We start from the raw sequence: 16,367 nt of genomic DNA on the forward strand, positions 1-16,367 counted from the left end.
CGCAGCGATATATATGAAGATGCGAAACCGGATGGAGGTAGCCAGGAGGCATGCAAGCACACTGCAGAGGAACGAGAAAGCAGAAAATAGGCACACTTTTTGAATGTGTAGAATATATAACTCCTCATGTTCAGTTTCCTATGACGAAAAGAAGAAAAAAAAAACGACCTCGGTGAGGGTCGAACTCACGATCTTAAGATTAACAGTCTTACGCCTTAACCAACTTGGCCACGAAGTCGCTGTGTTGATGGAAGTGCATATTTGAAAAATCATATCGCTTTTATTACAACTTGAAAATTAAGTTAAGTCATAGAGGTTTTTGGTTTGATTCTCATTATGACTCATTAAGTAGAAATGAGGTCTCAGATGACCTAAATCCGCCGAGCTTCGCCAATGGGGCCTTATTAAGGTAATACGTGAAGCTGTTCAAAGCTTGTTTCAGTAGTGATATAGTAGAGCATACTATTACTTGAATGTTGTCATGAAGTAAAAGACTAGAGACTGTTTGAGCACATTTGGCGTAGATCTTGTCCTAGATAACCACTTCATCAAAGCGCGAATATCGAGATCATTACAACCCACAACATGAGCCATGACATCAAAACCCAGGCCCAAAAAATATGCTTGCCTGTTTGAGGGCTGTGATAGACGATATTCACGCCCAGCATTACTAGCACAACATGAAAGAACCCACAATAACGATAGACCGTTTGCGTGCGACTATGAGGGCTGTGATAAAGCCTTCTTCAGAAAATCACATCTTGAAGTTCACAAGTGTAGTCATCGCAAGGATAATGAGAAGCCGTTCCAGTGCAAAGTGTGTGGCAAAGGCTGTATAGATGCACAGAGACTACGAAGACATGAACTTACACATACTAAAAAGCATAAGTGCCCGTATGAAGGCTGCAACGAAGCTTTCTATCATCATGTTTCGTACAAACATCATATTGAGACAGTCCACGAAATGGTCACCGTTTGTGATGTGTGCCATCGGAGATTCCAAAATAAGGTCTTGGTTGCAAAACACAAGCTCAAGGAACATGGGGATGGTCAGACCTTCTCATGCACGCATCCAGGATGCTTTTCCACATTTATCACGAGGAAAAACTTGAATGATCATATCCGAAAAGCCCACCCAACGAACAAATGTGACATATGTGAGGAAATCTTCGAGTCATTGCTCGCCTTAAAAGCTCATAAGTTGCTTCACCAAGCTTCGCCTGAGACACATGAAAGAGACGAGAGTTTAAATTCAGACAAAATTATTGTGGACGATGTATACGAGGTTTCCCGACAACTGGTTGTATTGGACGAAACATCAAATGAGTCTACAAAAAAGACGTTGCCCCTAAAAGGAAAAGTTGTGGATGTAGATGCCATGAAGAATACATCTTTCATAAAGTTACTACTGAAGAATTTCAAACCAGTGTACAAGTGTCCCAAGACGGGATGCGACAAAGTGTTCGAAAGGCAGCACGCCTTTGACAAGCATATGAAACGACACGAAATAATGAGGCTACAGGCGGCACAAAAGTATGAAGAGTTAAAGAGAGAGGAAGAGGAGGAAAGGAAGTCTTTGGAAGCGGAGCGTGAGCTGGATGAACCAGGGCTTTCGGATCATTTCTCCGATCTAGACGAGTCAGACATCATCGATATTGAAGACTCTGATAAAGACGACAAAGAATCACAGGACAAGGACATGTCCATGGAAGATGAGATCACCAACAGACAACGCGAGCTTGATATGATGTTGGCACAGGAAATGCAGAGTTGTTAAAAACTTTAAATATTTACTATATAGGGAAAAGAATATCTAACCAGTCATTAGTACCTTGCCCTTTTTTGGCCTCTATCGCGAAATCCCCCCCATCCTCTCTTTCTATCGCCTCTATCTCTGTCAGAGCCTTTCCTCAAAGGCGCCGTTGGTGGGGGTGGTGGAGGTGTAGACGGGGAGGGAGTGGGGTAGTACTTTGGGATCTTATAGGACCACGCTGGTATACTTTGTTGTTTCCGGAATCCTTTCGATTGTCTCTGTCATCATGACGGCTCCCTCTGTCATCGTGACGGCTCCCTCTGTCATCGTGACGGCTCCCTCTGTCATCGTGACGGCTCCCTCTGTCTTCGTGACGACCCAGAGACCCAAACCTTGGCTGCCGTGGAGGCTGCTGGGGTGGAAGAGGTCTTCTATGTGAGGGGGTACTCGCTCTAATCTGCGTGGGAGCCTCAGCAGCAGGAGAATCTCTTTTTATGTTAGATTGCGTTTTGGCATCCTCCATCGGCTTAGCTTCATCTCTTGCTTTCTCAACATCAGGCTCCTTAGCATGGCCCGGTGTTGCCTGTTGAGGTTTTGTTTCTTCACTCGCCAACTTTTTGACTTTCAAATCCTTTTGCTCCAATACTTTTGATGCCTTGTTCTGCATTGAATCAGCGCTTCTGCTTTGTGCACTCGGGCCTTTTGGAGTCTCTGGACGTGGAGTTGTTCTTGAATATTGATCATATCGACCACGCTCCACCTCTTCATTACGAGCTTGACGGATTGGAGCCTTTCCTTCATTATCATAGCTAAGGGCTTTTGCTGTAGCTTGTTTCTGTTGCTCTATTCTTTCTTCTTCCATCTTTCTCTTCCTTTCCTCTTCTTCCGCCAACCTCGCTTCTTGTCTCCTTCTTTCCTCCTCCTCTCTCATTCTCCTCTCCTCTTCTTCTTTTTGCCTCCTCAAGGCTTCCTTCCTCCTTTCCCTGTTCTCCTCTATAGCTTTTCGTTTGTCTATCTGCTTCGCCTTCTCATCTTCTGACATATCATAAAAGTCCCACATATGTACCCACGACTTGGACCGAGATTTGACATGCCCAATCAAAGCACTAGACGACAATTTAAGATCGTCGCGCTCTTCTGTAGTGCTTATCTTCTCGATCAAGTCAACGATGGTCTCGCAATGGTCTTCGACGTTAGGGTATACTCCAAATAAATTTTTCATTAATGTTATCGCATTGCGGCGACACATATACTCATTAGCAATCAATGATCGCGATATGTCCAGAAGTAAAGATGAATGAAACTCAAATAAAATTTTCTTGAAGTCTCCCAAGGACAAATTCAGGGACGAAATATTTTTCTTCAACGGAGTCGCTTGCGCTAAACCTGCAAAGACCTCTTCATTGTACCAAACGGATAATCTCTTAAGAATCTCTGCGTAGAATATTCCGAGACATTCAGCTTCGGATGGTGTGCAAGTAAAAAGAGCTCCAAACACTATGTCAGATTGAAAAATCTGATTCAAAGCTTCAATAATAGAGTAGTTATTTGGGTTGAGTTCATGCACCAAGAAAAGAAATCTTGCGCTGAATATTGCATCAAATGATGAGTGAACACATCTTGGGAATACGCATTCTTGCAAAAATGTATTGATGGCAGTAGCAAGTTCCTCGTCAGTGTTTGGAAGAAACCATGATCTGCAGCGTTGCTTGAGTAACTCTTTGACTTCTTTATTATGTGTTTCATGAAAGTCTCTTTCAGCAGGGATTTTAGCATGAAAATCTTCGGTTCTGACAATATCAGCCTTCAATTTCTGCAAAAATGCTGACGTGCTCGATCTGTCTTTACGAGCTACGAGAAGAGTTTCTCTGAGACTTGATGCAGTGCTTTCAAGCTTTGAAAGTTCAGAATCGTAGAGTTCCCGATCAAAGTTGATATCAAAGAGCTTTAAACTCCAAAAGGTGGTAAAAAGTGAAGGCTCGACTCCACATGTGAACTTTTCCCCAATATCTCCTTGAACCTCAGTGTCCGTGAAATAAGGTCTCCAAATCTCAAACGCCCAAGGGATAGGAACTCCATACTTATCGACAAGTGTTGTTATGGCTTGCAAATTATTTGGGATCTCATCGTCGCCGAAAAACCCGACTAGAGTGCAGAAGAAATGCAAGACAGTATCAATGTCATCTGCTCTGTTGGCAAGAACCTTGAGATGTGTGAGTTCCTCCCCGGCGATGATTGCTTTGTTGAGGTTGGAGAGAAGGACTAAAATCTCATTCACAACATCAAGCTCCAAAAATACATTAGCAAGCTTCGTTCCCGGAAGTTGGCTGCTGAATCGCGTATCGTCAATTGTCTTGTACACCAATTTCTCGAGAGATTCACCGCTATTTATCATCTCGATCTGATGTGGTGTAAGATTCGATATAGGTTTGAGCCCGCCTGTTAGCGCGAGGATTTCTTTGAATACAAGGAGCCCCGAACTCTCCTGAAGATGGAAAGATTTCACTAGGTACAGAACGATTGTCCTCAAATCAATCGAGTCCGGATACTTATGACACAATTGACCTATGAACGATGCCAAGGATTGTATCCATTGTCGCTCATGTAGACCATCTTGCTGAATATTGCTTCGTCCCAAAGATGTCAATCTCATGAGAATGGCCAAGGTAAGATTATCCCACCCATATTTACTGAAATATTGTGCTGTGTCGACCACCAAAGAGTTTAGGTTATCGTAACTCTCAATTTGCTGGAGGATAGTTAAGAAGCACGGAAGGGGGTTAGAATAGCTTATCTTTGCCAATCTTTTCATCATTGGAGCGACATTCTCCTTTGACAATCTCTTGAGGGAATCTTTTGTGGCCTTTTCTGCCTTATTATAATTGATTTTGACATGAAGATTATTTTTGGCAAGCACTTGATGTAATTCACCATACAAGTTGAATCTATCGTCCACTGAAAATTGCTGAAGGAATTTAAATGCTTTACTAACTGGCACGGGATTTTCTTCAATTGCCCCTATTGCGGGCAAAATGTAATTCCTGAAGAAATTAAAACAACGTTCTTTATACTCTGTGTTGCCGTGGATAACACATTGTGAAGTGAGGACATCACATAGCTTTGAAAATACCGCCACGTCTGCCGATAATTTGGTTCCTAAGTACTTGAAAATTTCTTGCCCTAGCTTGAAAAAGGCATCAATCTTATCGACTCTCGGAAGATTCCTAGACCACTCTTGATAGAAATAAATGAGGTCTTTGTCACTTTGAAGCACTGAAGTGGGCTTTAAGCAAAACATCCGTGTCGGCTTCACTTCCTTGTACTTGATGGAGCCCATGTTATGTGCCTGTGGTGAAAGCCGATCTTTATTTAGCGCCTTAATTAGCGATTCAGGCACTTTCAACGCATTTTCATATAGGGGCGATATTATGACATCAACCATACGAAGAATATACTCTGGCACCAACGCATCAACATGGACGAGAAATGGAAATTCGGTAATGATGTAAAGTGAAGGCCAATAGAGACCGACTTCAAGAAAAGCTTTCAATACCTGAAAGGTGATATTTGTTTCCAACCGGGACTGAAGTGTCTCGTTAATTGATTGTTGTTCTTCATCTTTGTTGCTGCCATTGGCACCCTTGTCAGAGATGTCATCTTCAGAAGTTAAGGGAGCAGCCAAGGCCAAGGCGCTTGCGCCTGACTTGAACACTTTCTCGTCAAGCTCCTTTTTGTATAGCGCCTCAAGGTCTTGCATCTCAGTATCATCAGGGCGAACATACTTGTAAATTGAGCCAAAGCTTACAAAACCTTCCTTGACTAGTATGGCAACCATTACTTTAAAAGTGTCTGTGAGCGCTTCATCTTTAGACGCCTTAAGGAATTTGAGGCCAAGCAGCTTTGCAGCTGTTTCACTCCCACCATGACGGAGTTCTTCAAAGCCAGCATCTGAAGTGGCCGGCTCGGCAGGCCACCATCTGGAGCTTTTCAAAAATTTGATCATGAAAACATGATTGCCAACGATTAGATGAGTGAAAACGTCTAAGAGAATGTCGAGAACTCTATTGGGATCTAGTTGATAATGCCCAATGAGCGACTCTGTTGATCGTATTGCGAAATCCACAAGTCCCACATTGTTGGAGGTTTTCAATATGTTGAACATTTCTTGGACTAATTTGGAATATCCTTCGAATTCTTCGTGGAAAAGGTTAAAATTCTTCTGCGTGTAGAAAATGTCCCTCTTTTTCATGTTGAGTTGGCGATTCAATGATTGGACAGGAGCAAGGTTCAGACTAGTCAAAAGAGCTAAATCAACGTTCTCTGCTATAGTCTTTGGTTTTATGACGGCTTGCCTCTCGTTAAGTTCTCCCATAAGAGCTTCCATTGACTCAGTAAGAGGAACGACATCCAAAGCCTGACAAAAGATGATGGCTTTTTCTTCATCATTTATAGCTTGCTGAAGGAAATCAGCAATTGCATTACTGGTAAGCAGACCATCCTCGAGACATATAAGGATCTCAATGAAGATTTCGCTCATGGTATCTTTGGGAACATCTTTAACATGCAATTTCTCAATAAGCCTCTGGGAGCCCGTCCCAGCAAAATCAGCAATAACATCTTCCGTAAGATGTATATTAGCATTGGAATGAGCCATTGGCTTGGAATTGTGCCTCTTGGAGGGAAGTGTTTGATCGCTTTGGAAATCGCCTCATTGAGCCAGGTCCAGGTAGTTAGCGCTAGATACAGAACTACAACACTTATACGCAAACGTGAACTACAATATCGAAGGGGACATAGTAAAAATTACCGGTTGAAATCAATTGTTATTTTCTGTCCCGATTAACTTATAAAAGGGCTCATAGAAACTTTGCCAGAACCTTTCTACCTAGTGGAGGATTAAGTCTCATTTAACAGTGGGCTGTATATGTTACTTATATGGGTTTCAAAGGAGCTTCATTGCAATCACATCTAAGAATTATTCACTGCCCAAATTTAATTCTTCTTTGAAGTCAGCGCAGCTTCGGACACAAGAACATGAAGGTCAGACTTCGTGGAGTTGTCCAGCATACGCTCACCTTTTTCTGTGAGGTCTTCCACAAGTGAACCATCGCCCACCAATGAAAGATCGTAGTTGTTGTCCTTCAAGTATTCGAGAAATTTTCTGTCCTCCTCATCAATGGCTTCTTGCCCGACGGAAGGACAGAAGAATAAAGCGAGAAAAGCGGAGAAGAGACACAATGCAGAAGCCACGTAGAAGGTGGTTTTGACACCCTCGTTGGAATCAATACCACCATGATTCCTCATAATCACAGGAAAGAGGTAAGTCCCTACGAAAGCACCAACTTTACCCACTGCAGCAGCAATACCGTAGTATTGCCCTCTGATAGGAGTCGCAGACGTTTTTGATGCTAACACACTCGTGTTGTTCCCGGCGCCAAATTCACCAAGAGCAGTAAAGACACCGTACACTGCCACAAAGCTACCGATATTTCTTTGCAAGGTTTCGAACCCAGCAGTCATGCCAAAGCCAATGACAGCTTGGGCAACAAGACCAGCGACCATTGTGAGTCTTGGTCCAAAATAGTCTGCAAAGAGAGCGCCAATAAGAGTTCCGGGCAAGTAGAAGAGATTGAAAACGACGGTCCAGCCGAATGTTTTGTACAAGTCTCCACCAGGCACAATGATTCTCAAAATATAGGAGGAATAAGATGCAAACGCATAAGCAGAAAAATCGTAGATAAACCAGATGAGACTGCTGATGGTCAAGCGAAACCAGTAAAATTTGATAACGAGCAACCAGGGAAACTTTTTCACCGACTTCATGTTTGTTTTCTCGTAAGATTCAGAGTTCTTAATCTTTCTTCTCATGAAGAATAGCGCAATAATTGGTACAGCACCAAGCCCCAAGGTGAGTCTCCAGATAACTTCCAAGCGGCTTTCGGAGAAGATCCACAACAAAACCATTGGTACAAAAGCTGCCACAACGTAGCCCAAATCCACGCATGAATGCGTGAACCAAATGAAGTATCTATTTCTGTGGCCTACGGGCAATTGATTTGCAAACTCAGATGCAATTACTGACGCCGTAGGATATTCGGCTCCAATAGCAATACCCAAAAAGAAGCGGAATGTAGTGAGAGCCGCAAACATACCCTCAGGGGTCTTACCCCAAGTAGCTACCGCACAGAGGATCGTGAACACTATAAGCAAGATGTTTGCAGTGAGCATCCCGCCTTTTCTTGCGAAATGGTCAGAAATATACCCGAAGGACAACTGACCAAAGACAATACCAGCAAATGCAATGGCTGCGACGTTTGAGATGGCGTTCGAATTCGTGTATGTTTCACCATAAATGATAGATAAACAAGTTGTAACAGTCGAAATTGAATTGTTCACGTAGCCATCTGAAAAAAGACCAGCGCCCGAGACAAATGCTGGCCACAAGTTTTTGAATTGGACTCTTTCAACTGCTACCCTTTCGTCGTCATCTTCACTCGAAATCCCGGTATTTCTCTCTCGCTGGGCTTTTGTTAAGGCCAATTCTCCTGGCACCTTCGAATACCACCCACAAAAGGCGTCTTTGAATGAGTGGGGGAAGTCTCTAGTAGACATGATATTGTATATATTCTTTGCAATGAAGTTGTTGGCGGCAATATAGCTATATAAGTACCTCTATCAATTTATTAGACACAGTAAATTTGGTCCACATGGGCCCGAATTGAAGAAGAAAAGAAGTAGATTCGAATAATACTGGGGATCCAATACAATACCACCTCTACGGTATGCACATGTGAGTTCCATGTATGCTAGCAGTAACTCTTGGCTGCTTGGCGCAGGTAGAATAAAATTGTGAGCCGTTCGGTTAAAGAGGTGGTAAACTACAAGGAACTTAAAACCTAGAGCATTCTTAGTAGAACTGCTTCACTTCAAGCTCTCTTATAGAGTTGCCCAATAAAACCATAATCTCACCAGGTCTTTACCAGTTTTACGTTCTGAATTCTAAAACGGCCTCGTAAACAATGGGGCGGATGCGAATCGAATACAAGCATATTGTTACGAGCTCTTTGATTCACCAATGCAGCAGATACCAAGCGGCTTCAAGAGGCGAAGGATAAAGAATCTTTCTTTTTCCCTTCTCTCGCCTCTCGCATGCTCGAATTACCCTCGACGCTCTCACTTTCACAACTTTTCGGAGCCTTAGAGCGAGTTTCATCTGTCTCAGTTTCAGCCGCACCCTAGGGTAGGTCAAAAAAAATTAAAAAAAAAAAAGTAAGCCTGCTTCCGAGTCAGACTTCAATTGATGCATTACTTGGATTGAACTACATTGCACTTTTGTGACCCCAAATAGGTGCTCAATACTTGGTAAGTTGCATTATCTCTCTTTTTAAAAAAAATATGTTTTTCTTGGTGGTTGGTCCTAGACACAGGGACCCTCATCCAGTTGCAAAGTGCATGGGGGCAAGATACGAAGAATAATCAATTAATCACTTTTAGACAAAATTTTAACTCTACTTCCACATCATATAATGAGACGCGAATGCTCAGATTAACAACCCTCGGCTACGATAGTACCAATAATTTATGGAGGTGATACATTTGATTATTGGATGTGGATGTCGCTTTTTCCGCACTTGATAATACAGTTGAGGGGTGGGAATTCCGTACTGAATAATCCAGTTGCATCGTCAACAGGCCTATATTCAACAACTTCACAATGCCAGAAGTGTTTAGATTTGGAGGATGTACATAACAGAGCATATTGTAAGCAATACATTTGCTGCTCAAAAAATTAAAATTGTACGCACATAGCATCTTTCTTTTTATTAATTTCGCGGACAATATTTGCCGTAAATGTCTTTCATATATAATACGAAAGTCCTAAAGTAGCCGTAGATGACTAAAAGCCAGATTGTTAACAATTTTCAGTGATTCAACCTTTCTGATATATATTACTCAACTCCTCCAATCAGCAAGCTTCGTTCCTCATGGCCCAATGGTCAAGGCGTCTGGCTACGATTAGTAACCACTTCTGTGGAACCAGAAGATTCCAGGTTCGACTCCTGGTGGGGAAGCTTCTTTTTTGCCCACGTTTTGCATCAGTCCCTATTCACCTTACAAGATTTGACATTTTGTGCTCATTAGTTCCCTGGTTATCTACTCGCAGTTGACTTCAAACTCTCTGAAGCATATATCATTTGTATTGCTACATACCAACATGGACTAAACAAAGGCGATATCTCGATCTAATTGTATATTATCAGTTCATAAGACTGCCTTCCTAAAATTTTTGGAGCGGTATTACCAATTCAAGATACGAAAGCTTCTTTGACGTTCTACGAGGTGTGGCTCTAGTTAAGAATGTGTGGAGGACTCTGATAGCGTAAGCGAGAATTCTTAGTCAGCATGCGAGACAAATCCGAGTATATTAGGGTAGGGTATTCCTCTGATAAAACTTTAACTTACTGACTATATAAACATAGAACTGATAATGGGAATCAAGTCTTTCAACAATATCATCTCAAAAGGGCCGGGAGCTAGATTCCCCGTGGAGAAAAACAGATACCTTTTGTACGTCACCTTCATTTGCCCTTATGCTCAGAGAGCAGCAATTGTGAGACAACTCAAGGGCTTGGAAGAGTACCTTCCTCTCGCACACGTTAATCACCAATTGGACTCCAATGGTTGGAGATTTGCTACTAAGGAAGAGCTTGCGTCTGTCCCCGAGGGAGACACCAGGTATGGTACTGCTGATCCATTGTATGGCTTTGAGCGGATCAACCAATTGTACAAGAAGGCAAGCTCTGAGTATGAAGGGAGATGGACAGTACCAGCTTTGTGGGACAAGAAAGAGGAAACCATTGTGAACAACGAGTCTGGAGAAATGATCAGGTTCTTCAACACCGAGTTCAACGAAGTTCTTCCGGAAGAGTATTCTAAGATCGATATATACCCACAAGAGTTGCAGGCCCAAATTGACAAGTTTTTGGAGTCTGTAGCAGATGTGGTGGCCCAGAAGGCATACAAGACGGCTTTCGCCGGCAGTGAAGACGATTTCCAGGATGCGTACTCAGCTCTTTTAGAAGCCCTTAAGAGTGCCGACGAGCACCTCGCGCAGAGCCAAGCGAACGGCCTGCAATATGCTGTGGGAAGCTCAGTGACAGAGGCTGACATCAAACTCTACACTCTGACTGTTCGCCTCAGCCAGGCCTACTACAAGGGTTATGATGCAAAGGTGGTAAGTTTGGCGAGGGACTACCCTCATCTTCACAAGTGGCTCAAAAACCTCTACCAGATACCTGCTTTCAAGGACACCACCGACTTTTTGAAATTGACTCTTGGTGCGGAATCGAGAATCGGCCATCCAAGGTCCGAGAAGTTCGAAGCAGTATTGGACCTCGACAAGTGAGCCTAATGCTCAGTACTCAGTACTCAAAAAGAGGAAAAGCCATGCCAAGTGGCCCCACTTTCGCAGCCGGTTTTGCCGACTGAATTCAAGATGACGTATACGATATCGATAGACCCGTCTAGCTTTATATGAATGAGTAGATTTAAAGCTTAGCTAGAACCCATCCTAACAACTTGTAAAGCCACTAAAGGTTACCTTTTCACCTCTTGTCCTAGCCCGCCTCATAGCTAGCAACCTGCGCTGTATCTCGCAATATATGCAAGTATATAAGGCGCATACTCTGACCCTGCCCCACTTGTAAATACTACTACTTGCTCCAGAACCTCCAATTGCAAATTTTCAAGTGTTTTGGGCAATGCGTTCGGTTCTCCTCAGACTCGATGACGAAGGCTCGCCCATAAAAAACGACGCCGTTCACAATGGCGTGTTCATTTTCCCCAGCTACGCTCCACCCGAAGGTTGGACGAGAGGAGCTCCTCTCTTTGAATTGGTAGTCCAGCTCAATGCTGCTGCACCAGTTTCCAAGAAGGGAATTCTCTGCACAAACGTGCCTAAGGATGGAAAAACTGCCTTCCAAAGATCGAACTTCCAGAGGTACCCGTTGTCGACTTCGTTCACCAAGGATACCACGATTAGAGTGCCTATATACTCTCCGGGCCCTTACAATCTTTACATTGAGTATGAGAATGAAGAACAAGAGAAGGTGAAGACTCCTGATCATTATTTTGTCGTTCCTCCAAACCTCATGGTGAATGACAAGTACGTGCCTTTCAATGCCATCAACATTCAAACTGTGGTGTCCAAATGGGCTGGCCCCTTGGACAATTGGGATAAATTGTTTCGTTACATTAACGAAAAAGGGTACGATATGATCCATTTCACCCCATTGCAAGAACGAGGACTGTCCAATTCGCCTTACTCCATCAGGGACCAATTGCGATTTGACCCCAATCTCTTCAAGGACACTGAGTCTGCCATTCTGTTCATACATCGGACCACAGAGAAGCATAACTTATTGTCTTTGACAGATGTCGTTTGGAATCACACCTCCGACGACTCCCCTTGGCTCAGAGATCACCCTGATGCCGGTTACAATGCTGAAACAGCTCCTCATTTGACGAGCGCGATTGAGTTGGATAAGGCTTTGTTAGAGTATTCTGATAAATTGGCTGATCTTGGCTTGCCAACAGAGTTGAAAAGTGAATCAGATTTGAAGAAGCTTGTTGATGGCATTCAGGATCATGTTTTGGGCCCCCTTGAATTGTGGCAATACTATGTTTTTGACAAGAAAAGCTCGTTGGAGGACTTAAGAAAAGCTCATGAAATCGGAGGTGTGTCTCCCTCTACTATTCCCGATGATACCGATGTTTCTGATGTGAAGCAATTGGCGTCTTTCATTCTTAAAAGGGCGAGCATCCATGAGAAACCCATCCTCGGAGACAGGTTCCTGAACAAGCTTGACCCAAACAAGTTTTTGAGCTATCTTCTCACTCTTGCAGGTGACGACTTTAACGAGATCGAGAAAAAAGCTTCTCAGATAATTGATGAAATTAACGTTTCTTTGTATGCAACATTCGATGACGACATTCGCTCAATCAAGGCCCAGATTGCTGATAGAGCTAGATATCTTAGATTGGCTGACAATGGACCCAAGTTGGGTCCCATAACGAAAGAAAACAGATTCACGGAGTCCTACTTCACAAGGTTCGAGGGAAAAGATGGCAAGGAGTACGCGTTAGCGAACAATGGATGGATCTGGGGCGGAAACCCTTTGGTAGACTTTGCTTCTTCAGAATCGAGAGCTTACATCCGTAGAGAAGTGATTGTCTGGAGCGACTGTGTCAAGTTAAGATATGGTAAAGGTCCGGAGGACTCTCCTCATGTTTGGAAAAGAATGATCGAGTACACTAAGAATAGTGCTAAGGCATTTAGTGGATTTAGACTCGACAACTGTCACTCGACCCCATTGCATGTTGGAGAGGCATTACTCGATGCGGCTAGATCTGTGAATCCGGACCTCTATGTGGTCGCAGAGCTCTTTACGGGCTCTGAAGAGATGGACAAAATTTTTGTCGAGAGATTAGGCATAAACTCTTTGATTCGTGAGGCAATGCAGGCGTGGAGCGTCGAAGAGTTGTCTAGGCTTGTCCATAAGCATGGTGGCAGACCAATTGGTTCACTCACTTGGATGCCATTGGACGATTTCTCTTTCCCGTGCAATAAAGAGCCCACAGCAGGGAAATACTCTGAGGGTCATTCTGAGCTCGAAATACCTCACGTCCTCGCAAAACAGGCACCTCACGCATTGTTCATGGATTGTACTCACGATAATCAGACTCCAGCACAGGTGAGAACTGTAGGGGACACTTTGTCAACTGCAGCGTTGGTAGCATTTTGCTCTAGTGCAATTGGAACGACATTTGGATTTGATGAGACTTATCCCGAGTTGCTTGATATTGTGAACGAAACAAGAACATACGATTATGACTTCAAGACGGGAATCGCGGAAGCAAGAAGAAAGATGAATGATGTTAGAGATTCCTTGGCTGCCGAGAGCAAAGATGCAGCTTCCGACCAGGAGATGTACATTCACCACGAAGGTCAGTATATTACTATTCAGAGGTATAATACAGTTACAGGTGAAGGTTGGTTTTTGATTGCCAGGACAAAGTTCACCGATTCCCCAGGCAATCAGATATTGTCTCCAGTTATCTTGAAGGGGACAAACGTGAAGTATGAATTTGGATATACCTTGAAGAAGGTAGGTGAGTATTCAAAGGATGACAAATACCTCACCTCTATACCTACCAAGCTTGAGGAAGTGAGCTTACCTCCAGTTGAACACAACGGTGACGAGGCAATCATCCGGGTTGATAACAACTTTGTGCCGGGAAGCATTGCTGTGTTCTCTACTAAGATAGCTAATGTCGATGCTTCCTTGGACAGTTATGTCAAGAAAGGTGCTGTTGAAGCCTCCTTGGGCCTCGACTTGTACGACTTGAATGCTATATTGTACAGATGCGAACCCGAGGAAAGAGATGCAAGTAACGGAATGGAGGGCGTATACAACATCCCCAACTACGGCCCCTTGGTTTACGCTGGTTTGCAGGGATGGGTTTCAGTACTCAAGCAAGCAGTTTGGAGAAACGATCTTGCACATCCGCTCTGTGATCACTTGAGAGAAGGTTTCTGGGCCGCTGACTATATTGTCAACAGACTTGAGAAGTATTCCAAGAATTCGAAAAATTTGCACAAATTTCACGCGTGGCTCAAGTCTCGTGTTGATGCTATCAGAGATGTACCATACTTCTTGCGCCCACATTACTTCGCACTTGTCGTCGGAGTTGCTTACGAGGCAGCTAGATTTAGAGTGTTGAGACAACTTGACGACCACATAAAAACGGCCACCAACTTCGTGCAAAGCTTGGCCCTCACAAGCGTGCAGATGTGTGGATACATGAATAATACCTCTTTGCTTCCAGATAAGAACATTCCTTGCCTTGCTGCCGGTCTCCCCCACTTCAGCAACGATTATATGAGATGCTGGGGTAGGGACGTGTTCATTTCATATCGTGGGTTGTTGATTGTTCCTGGAAGACACGAGGATGCGAAACAACATATTCTTGGATTCGCCAAAACTTTGAAGCACGGACTCATTCCAAATTTGCTTGATGCTGGTAGAAATCCGCGTTACAATGCAAGAGACGCAGCGTGGTTTTTTGCTCGTGCTGTCGAGGAGTATGTCACCCATGTTCCTCATGGTGAACAGATTCTTGATGAGACGGTTTCGAGAAGATTTCCTCTTGACGATACCTACGTATCCTGGGATGATAAACGTGCTTTCAGCTACGAGACCTCTATCAGGGATATCCTCTACGAGATCTTGTCACGACACGCCAAGGGCATCAAGTATCGTGAGGCAAATGCTGGTCCTAATCTTGACAGTCAAATGAAGGACGAGGGGTTCAACGTGGAGGTGTATGTTGATTGGAACACCGGACTTGTTCATGGTGGCTCACAATGGAATTGCGGTACTTGGATGGACAAGATGGGAGAAAGTGAGAAGGCAGGAAATAAGGGTGTTCCTGGAACACCTAGAGATGGTGCGGCTGTAGAGTTGCAAGGGCTCTTGAAGAGCACCTTGAGATTTGTGAATGGTTTACACAAAAAAGGCCTTTTTGAGCACACTGAGGTTGAGAAGCCTGATGGCAGCAAGATCCTGTTGATAGAATGGGAATCCCTCATTCAAGAAAATTTCGAGAAATGTTTCTTTGTGCCTGAAGATCCAGCCGAAGACGATCATTACGAAATCAACCCTGATGTTGTCAATCGCAGGGGAATTTACAAAGATCTCTTCAAGAGCGGCAAGGAATACGAGGATTACCAATTGAGAGCCAACTTTCCTATTGCAATGTGCGTCGCGCCAGAGCTCTTTACTCCAAAGAATGCCTTATCTGCGATCAACAAGGCAGACGAGATAATCAGAGGGCCTGTTGGTATGAGAACATTGGATCCTTCAGACTGGAACTATAGACCTAACTATAACAATTCCGAAGACAGCGAGGACTTTGCTACATCTAAGGGCAGAAACTATCATCAGGGGCCAGAGTGGGTCTGGCTATTTGGGTACTTTATTAGGGCATTCTTGTACTTCAATCACTTTGCAGACAACGGTGGAGAGGGCAGTCCAACAAAGGAGCTCTTGACTGAAGTAAACAAGAGGATAAGTGGTCATAAAAAGTGGATACGTGAAAGTCCTTGGGCTGGCATCACTGAGCTAACCAACCAGAACGGAGCCTTGTGCCACGACTCGAGTCCTACGCAAGCGTGGAGTACCTCATGTCTATTGGACTTGTACTACGATCTCTGGAATTCTGCCCAATACAAAGAGAAAACCTAGTCTTTCATTTCTTTCTTTCTAAAAAAAAACTGCAAGATATAAGTTTTAGCTAGATGAATAAAACTCAATTGTTTGGCCACCCAACAAGTGGGGCAGTTCGCTTAAGGGAATCCGAGATAGTTTGGCAGGTTTTGTGAGGGACTGATCGCGTTGGCACAAGCGGCAGCTCCCTTCCACCACAGTTTAGGAATTGCTCGTCCGACATGCGCCAAAATTGGCTACTAGCGCCTGAGCATTCCCGACATGGTCCAGCACAAAAAAAAAGAAAAAAAGTAGCGGAATAATGATGGCGATGGATGAGGTCCAAC

The 16,367-nt window shown here is 43.7% G+C and overlaps 5 protein-coding genes, 1 non-coding gene and 1 pseudogene across 7 annotated transcripts; 4 read left to right on the forward strand and 3 right to left on the reverse strand. All coding sequences in view use genetic code 12, as the record gives it.

Annotated features, from left to right (window-relative positions):
* Positions 1-164: 164 nt before the first annotated feature.
* CJI96_0001731 lies at positions 165-238 on the reverse strand. Its single transcript has one exon. It is a non-coding gene; the product is annotated as a tRNA-Asn (tRNA).
* A 726-nt stretch (positions 239-964) lies between these two features.
* PZF1 (Pzf1p) lies at positions 965-1,777 on the forward strand (the record flags this gene model as incomplete). Its single annotated transcript, XM_029035263.2, has 1 exon — positions 965-1,777. The coding sequence occupies one exon, from the start codon at positions 965-967 to the stop codon at positions 1,775-1,777; it is 813 nt and encodes a 270-aa protein (XP_028890505.2).
* Positions 1,778-1,910: 133 nt separating this feature from the next.
* On the reverse strand, positions 1,911-6,407 carry CJI96_0001733 (uncharacterized protein; the record flags this gene model as incomplete). Its single annotated transcript, XM_029035264.2, has 1 exon — positions 1,911-6,407. The coding sequence occupies one exon, from the start codon at positions 6,405-6,407 to the stop codon at positions 1,911-1,913; it is 4,497 nt and encodes a 1,498-aa protein (XP_028890506.2).
* Positions 6,408-6,745: 338 nt separating this feature from the next.
* CJI96_0001734 (uncharacterized protein) lies at positions 6,746-8,365 on the reverse strand (the record flags this gene model as incomplete). The annotated part of the gene is made up of 1 exon (XM_029035265.1): positions 6,746-8,365. One exon carries the CDS (start codon positions 8,363-8,365, stop codon positions 6,746-6,748), a length of 1,620 nt encoding a protein of 539 aa, XP_028890507.1.
* Positions 8,366-9,732: 1,367 nt separating this feature from the next.
* On the forward strand, positions 9,733-9,825 carry CJI96_0001735 (annotated as a pseudogene). The gene has a single exon. The product of its transcript is annotated as a tRNA-OTHER (tRNA).
* A 416-nt stretch (positions 9,826-10,241) lies between these two features.
* CJI96_0001736 (uncharacterized protein) lies at positions 10,242-11,159 on the forward strand (the record flags this gene model as incomplete). Its single annotated transcript, XM_029035266.1, has 1 exon — positions 10,242-11,159. One exon carries the CDS (start codon positions 10,242-10,244, stop codon positions 11,157-11,159), a length of 918 nt encoding a protein of 305 aa, XP_028890508.1.
* A 355-nt stretch (positions 11,160-11,514) lies between these two features.
* Positions 11,515-16,059, forward strand: GDB1 (bifunctional 4-alpha-glucanotransferase/amylo-alpha-1,6-glucosidase; the record flags this gene model as incomplete). The annotated part of the gene is made up of 1 exon (XM_029035267.2): positions 11,515-16,059. The coding sequence occupies one exon, from the start codon at positions 11,515-11,517 to the stop codon at positions 16,057-16,059; it is 4,545 nt and encodes a 1,514-aa protein (XP_028890509.2).
* Positions 16,060-16,367: the final 308 nt, after the last annotated feature.

This window comes from Candidozyma auris, chromosome 2 (genome assembly GCF_003013715.1).
Source record: "Candidozyma auris chromosome 2, complete sequence".
NCBI lineage: Eukaryota > Fungi > Ascomycota > Pichiomycetes > Serinales > Metschnikowiaceae > Candidozyma > Candidozyma auris.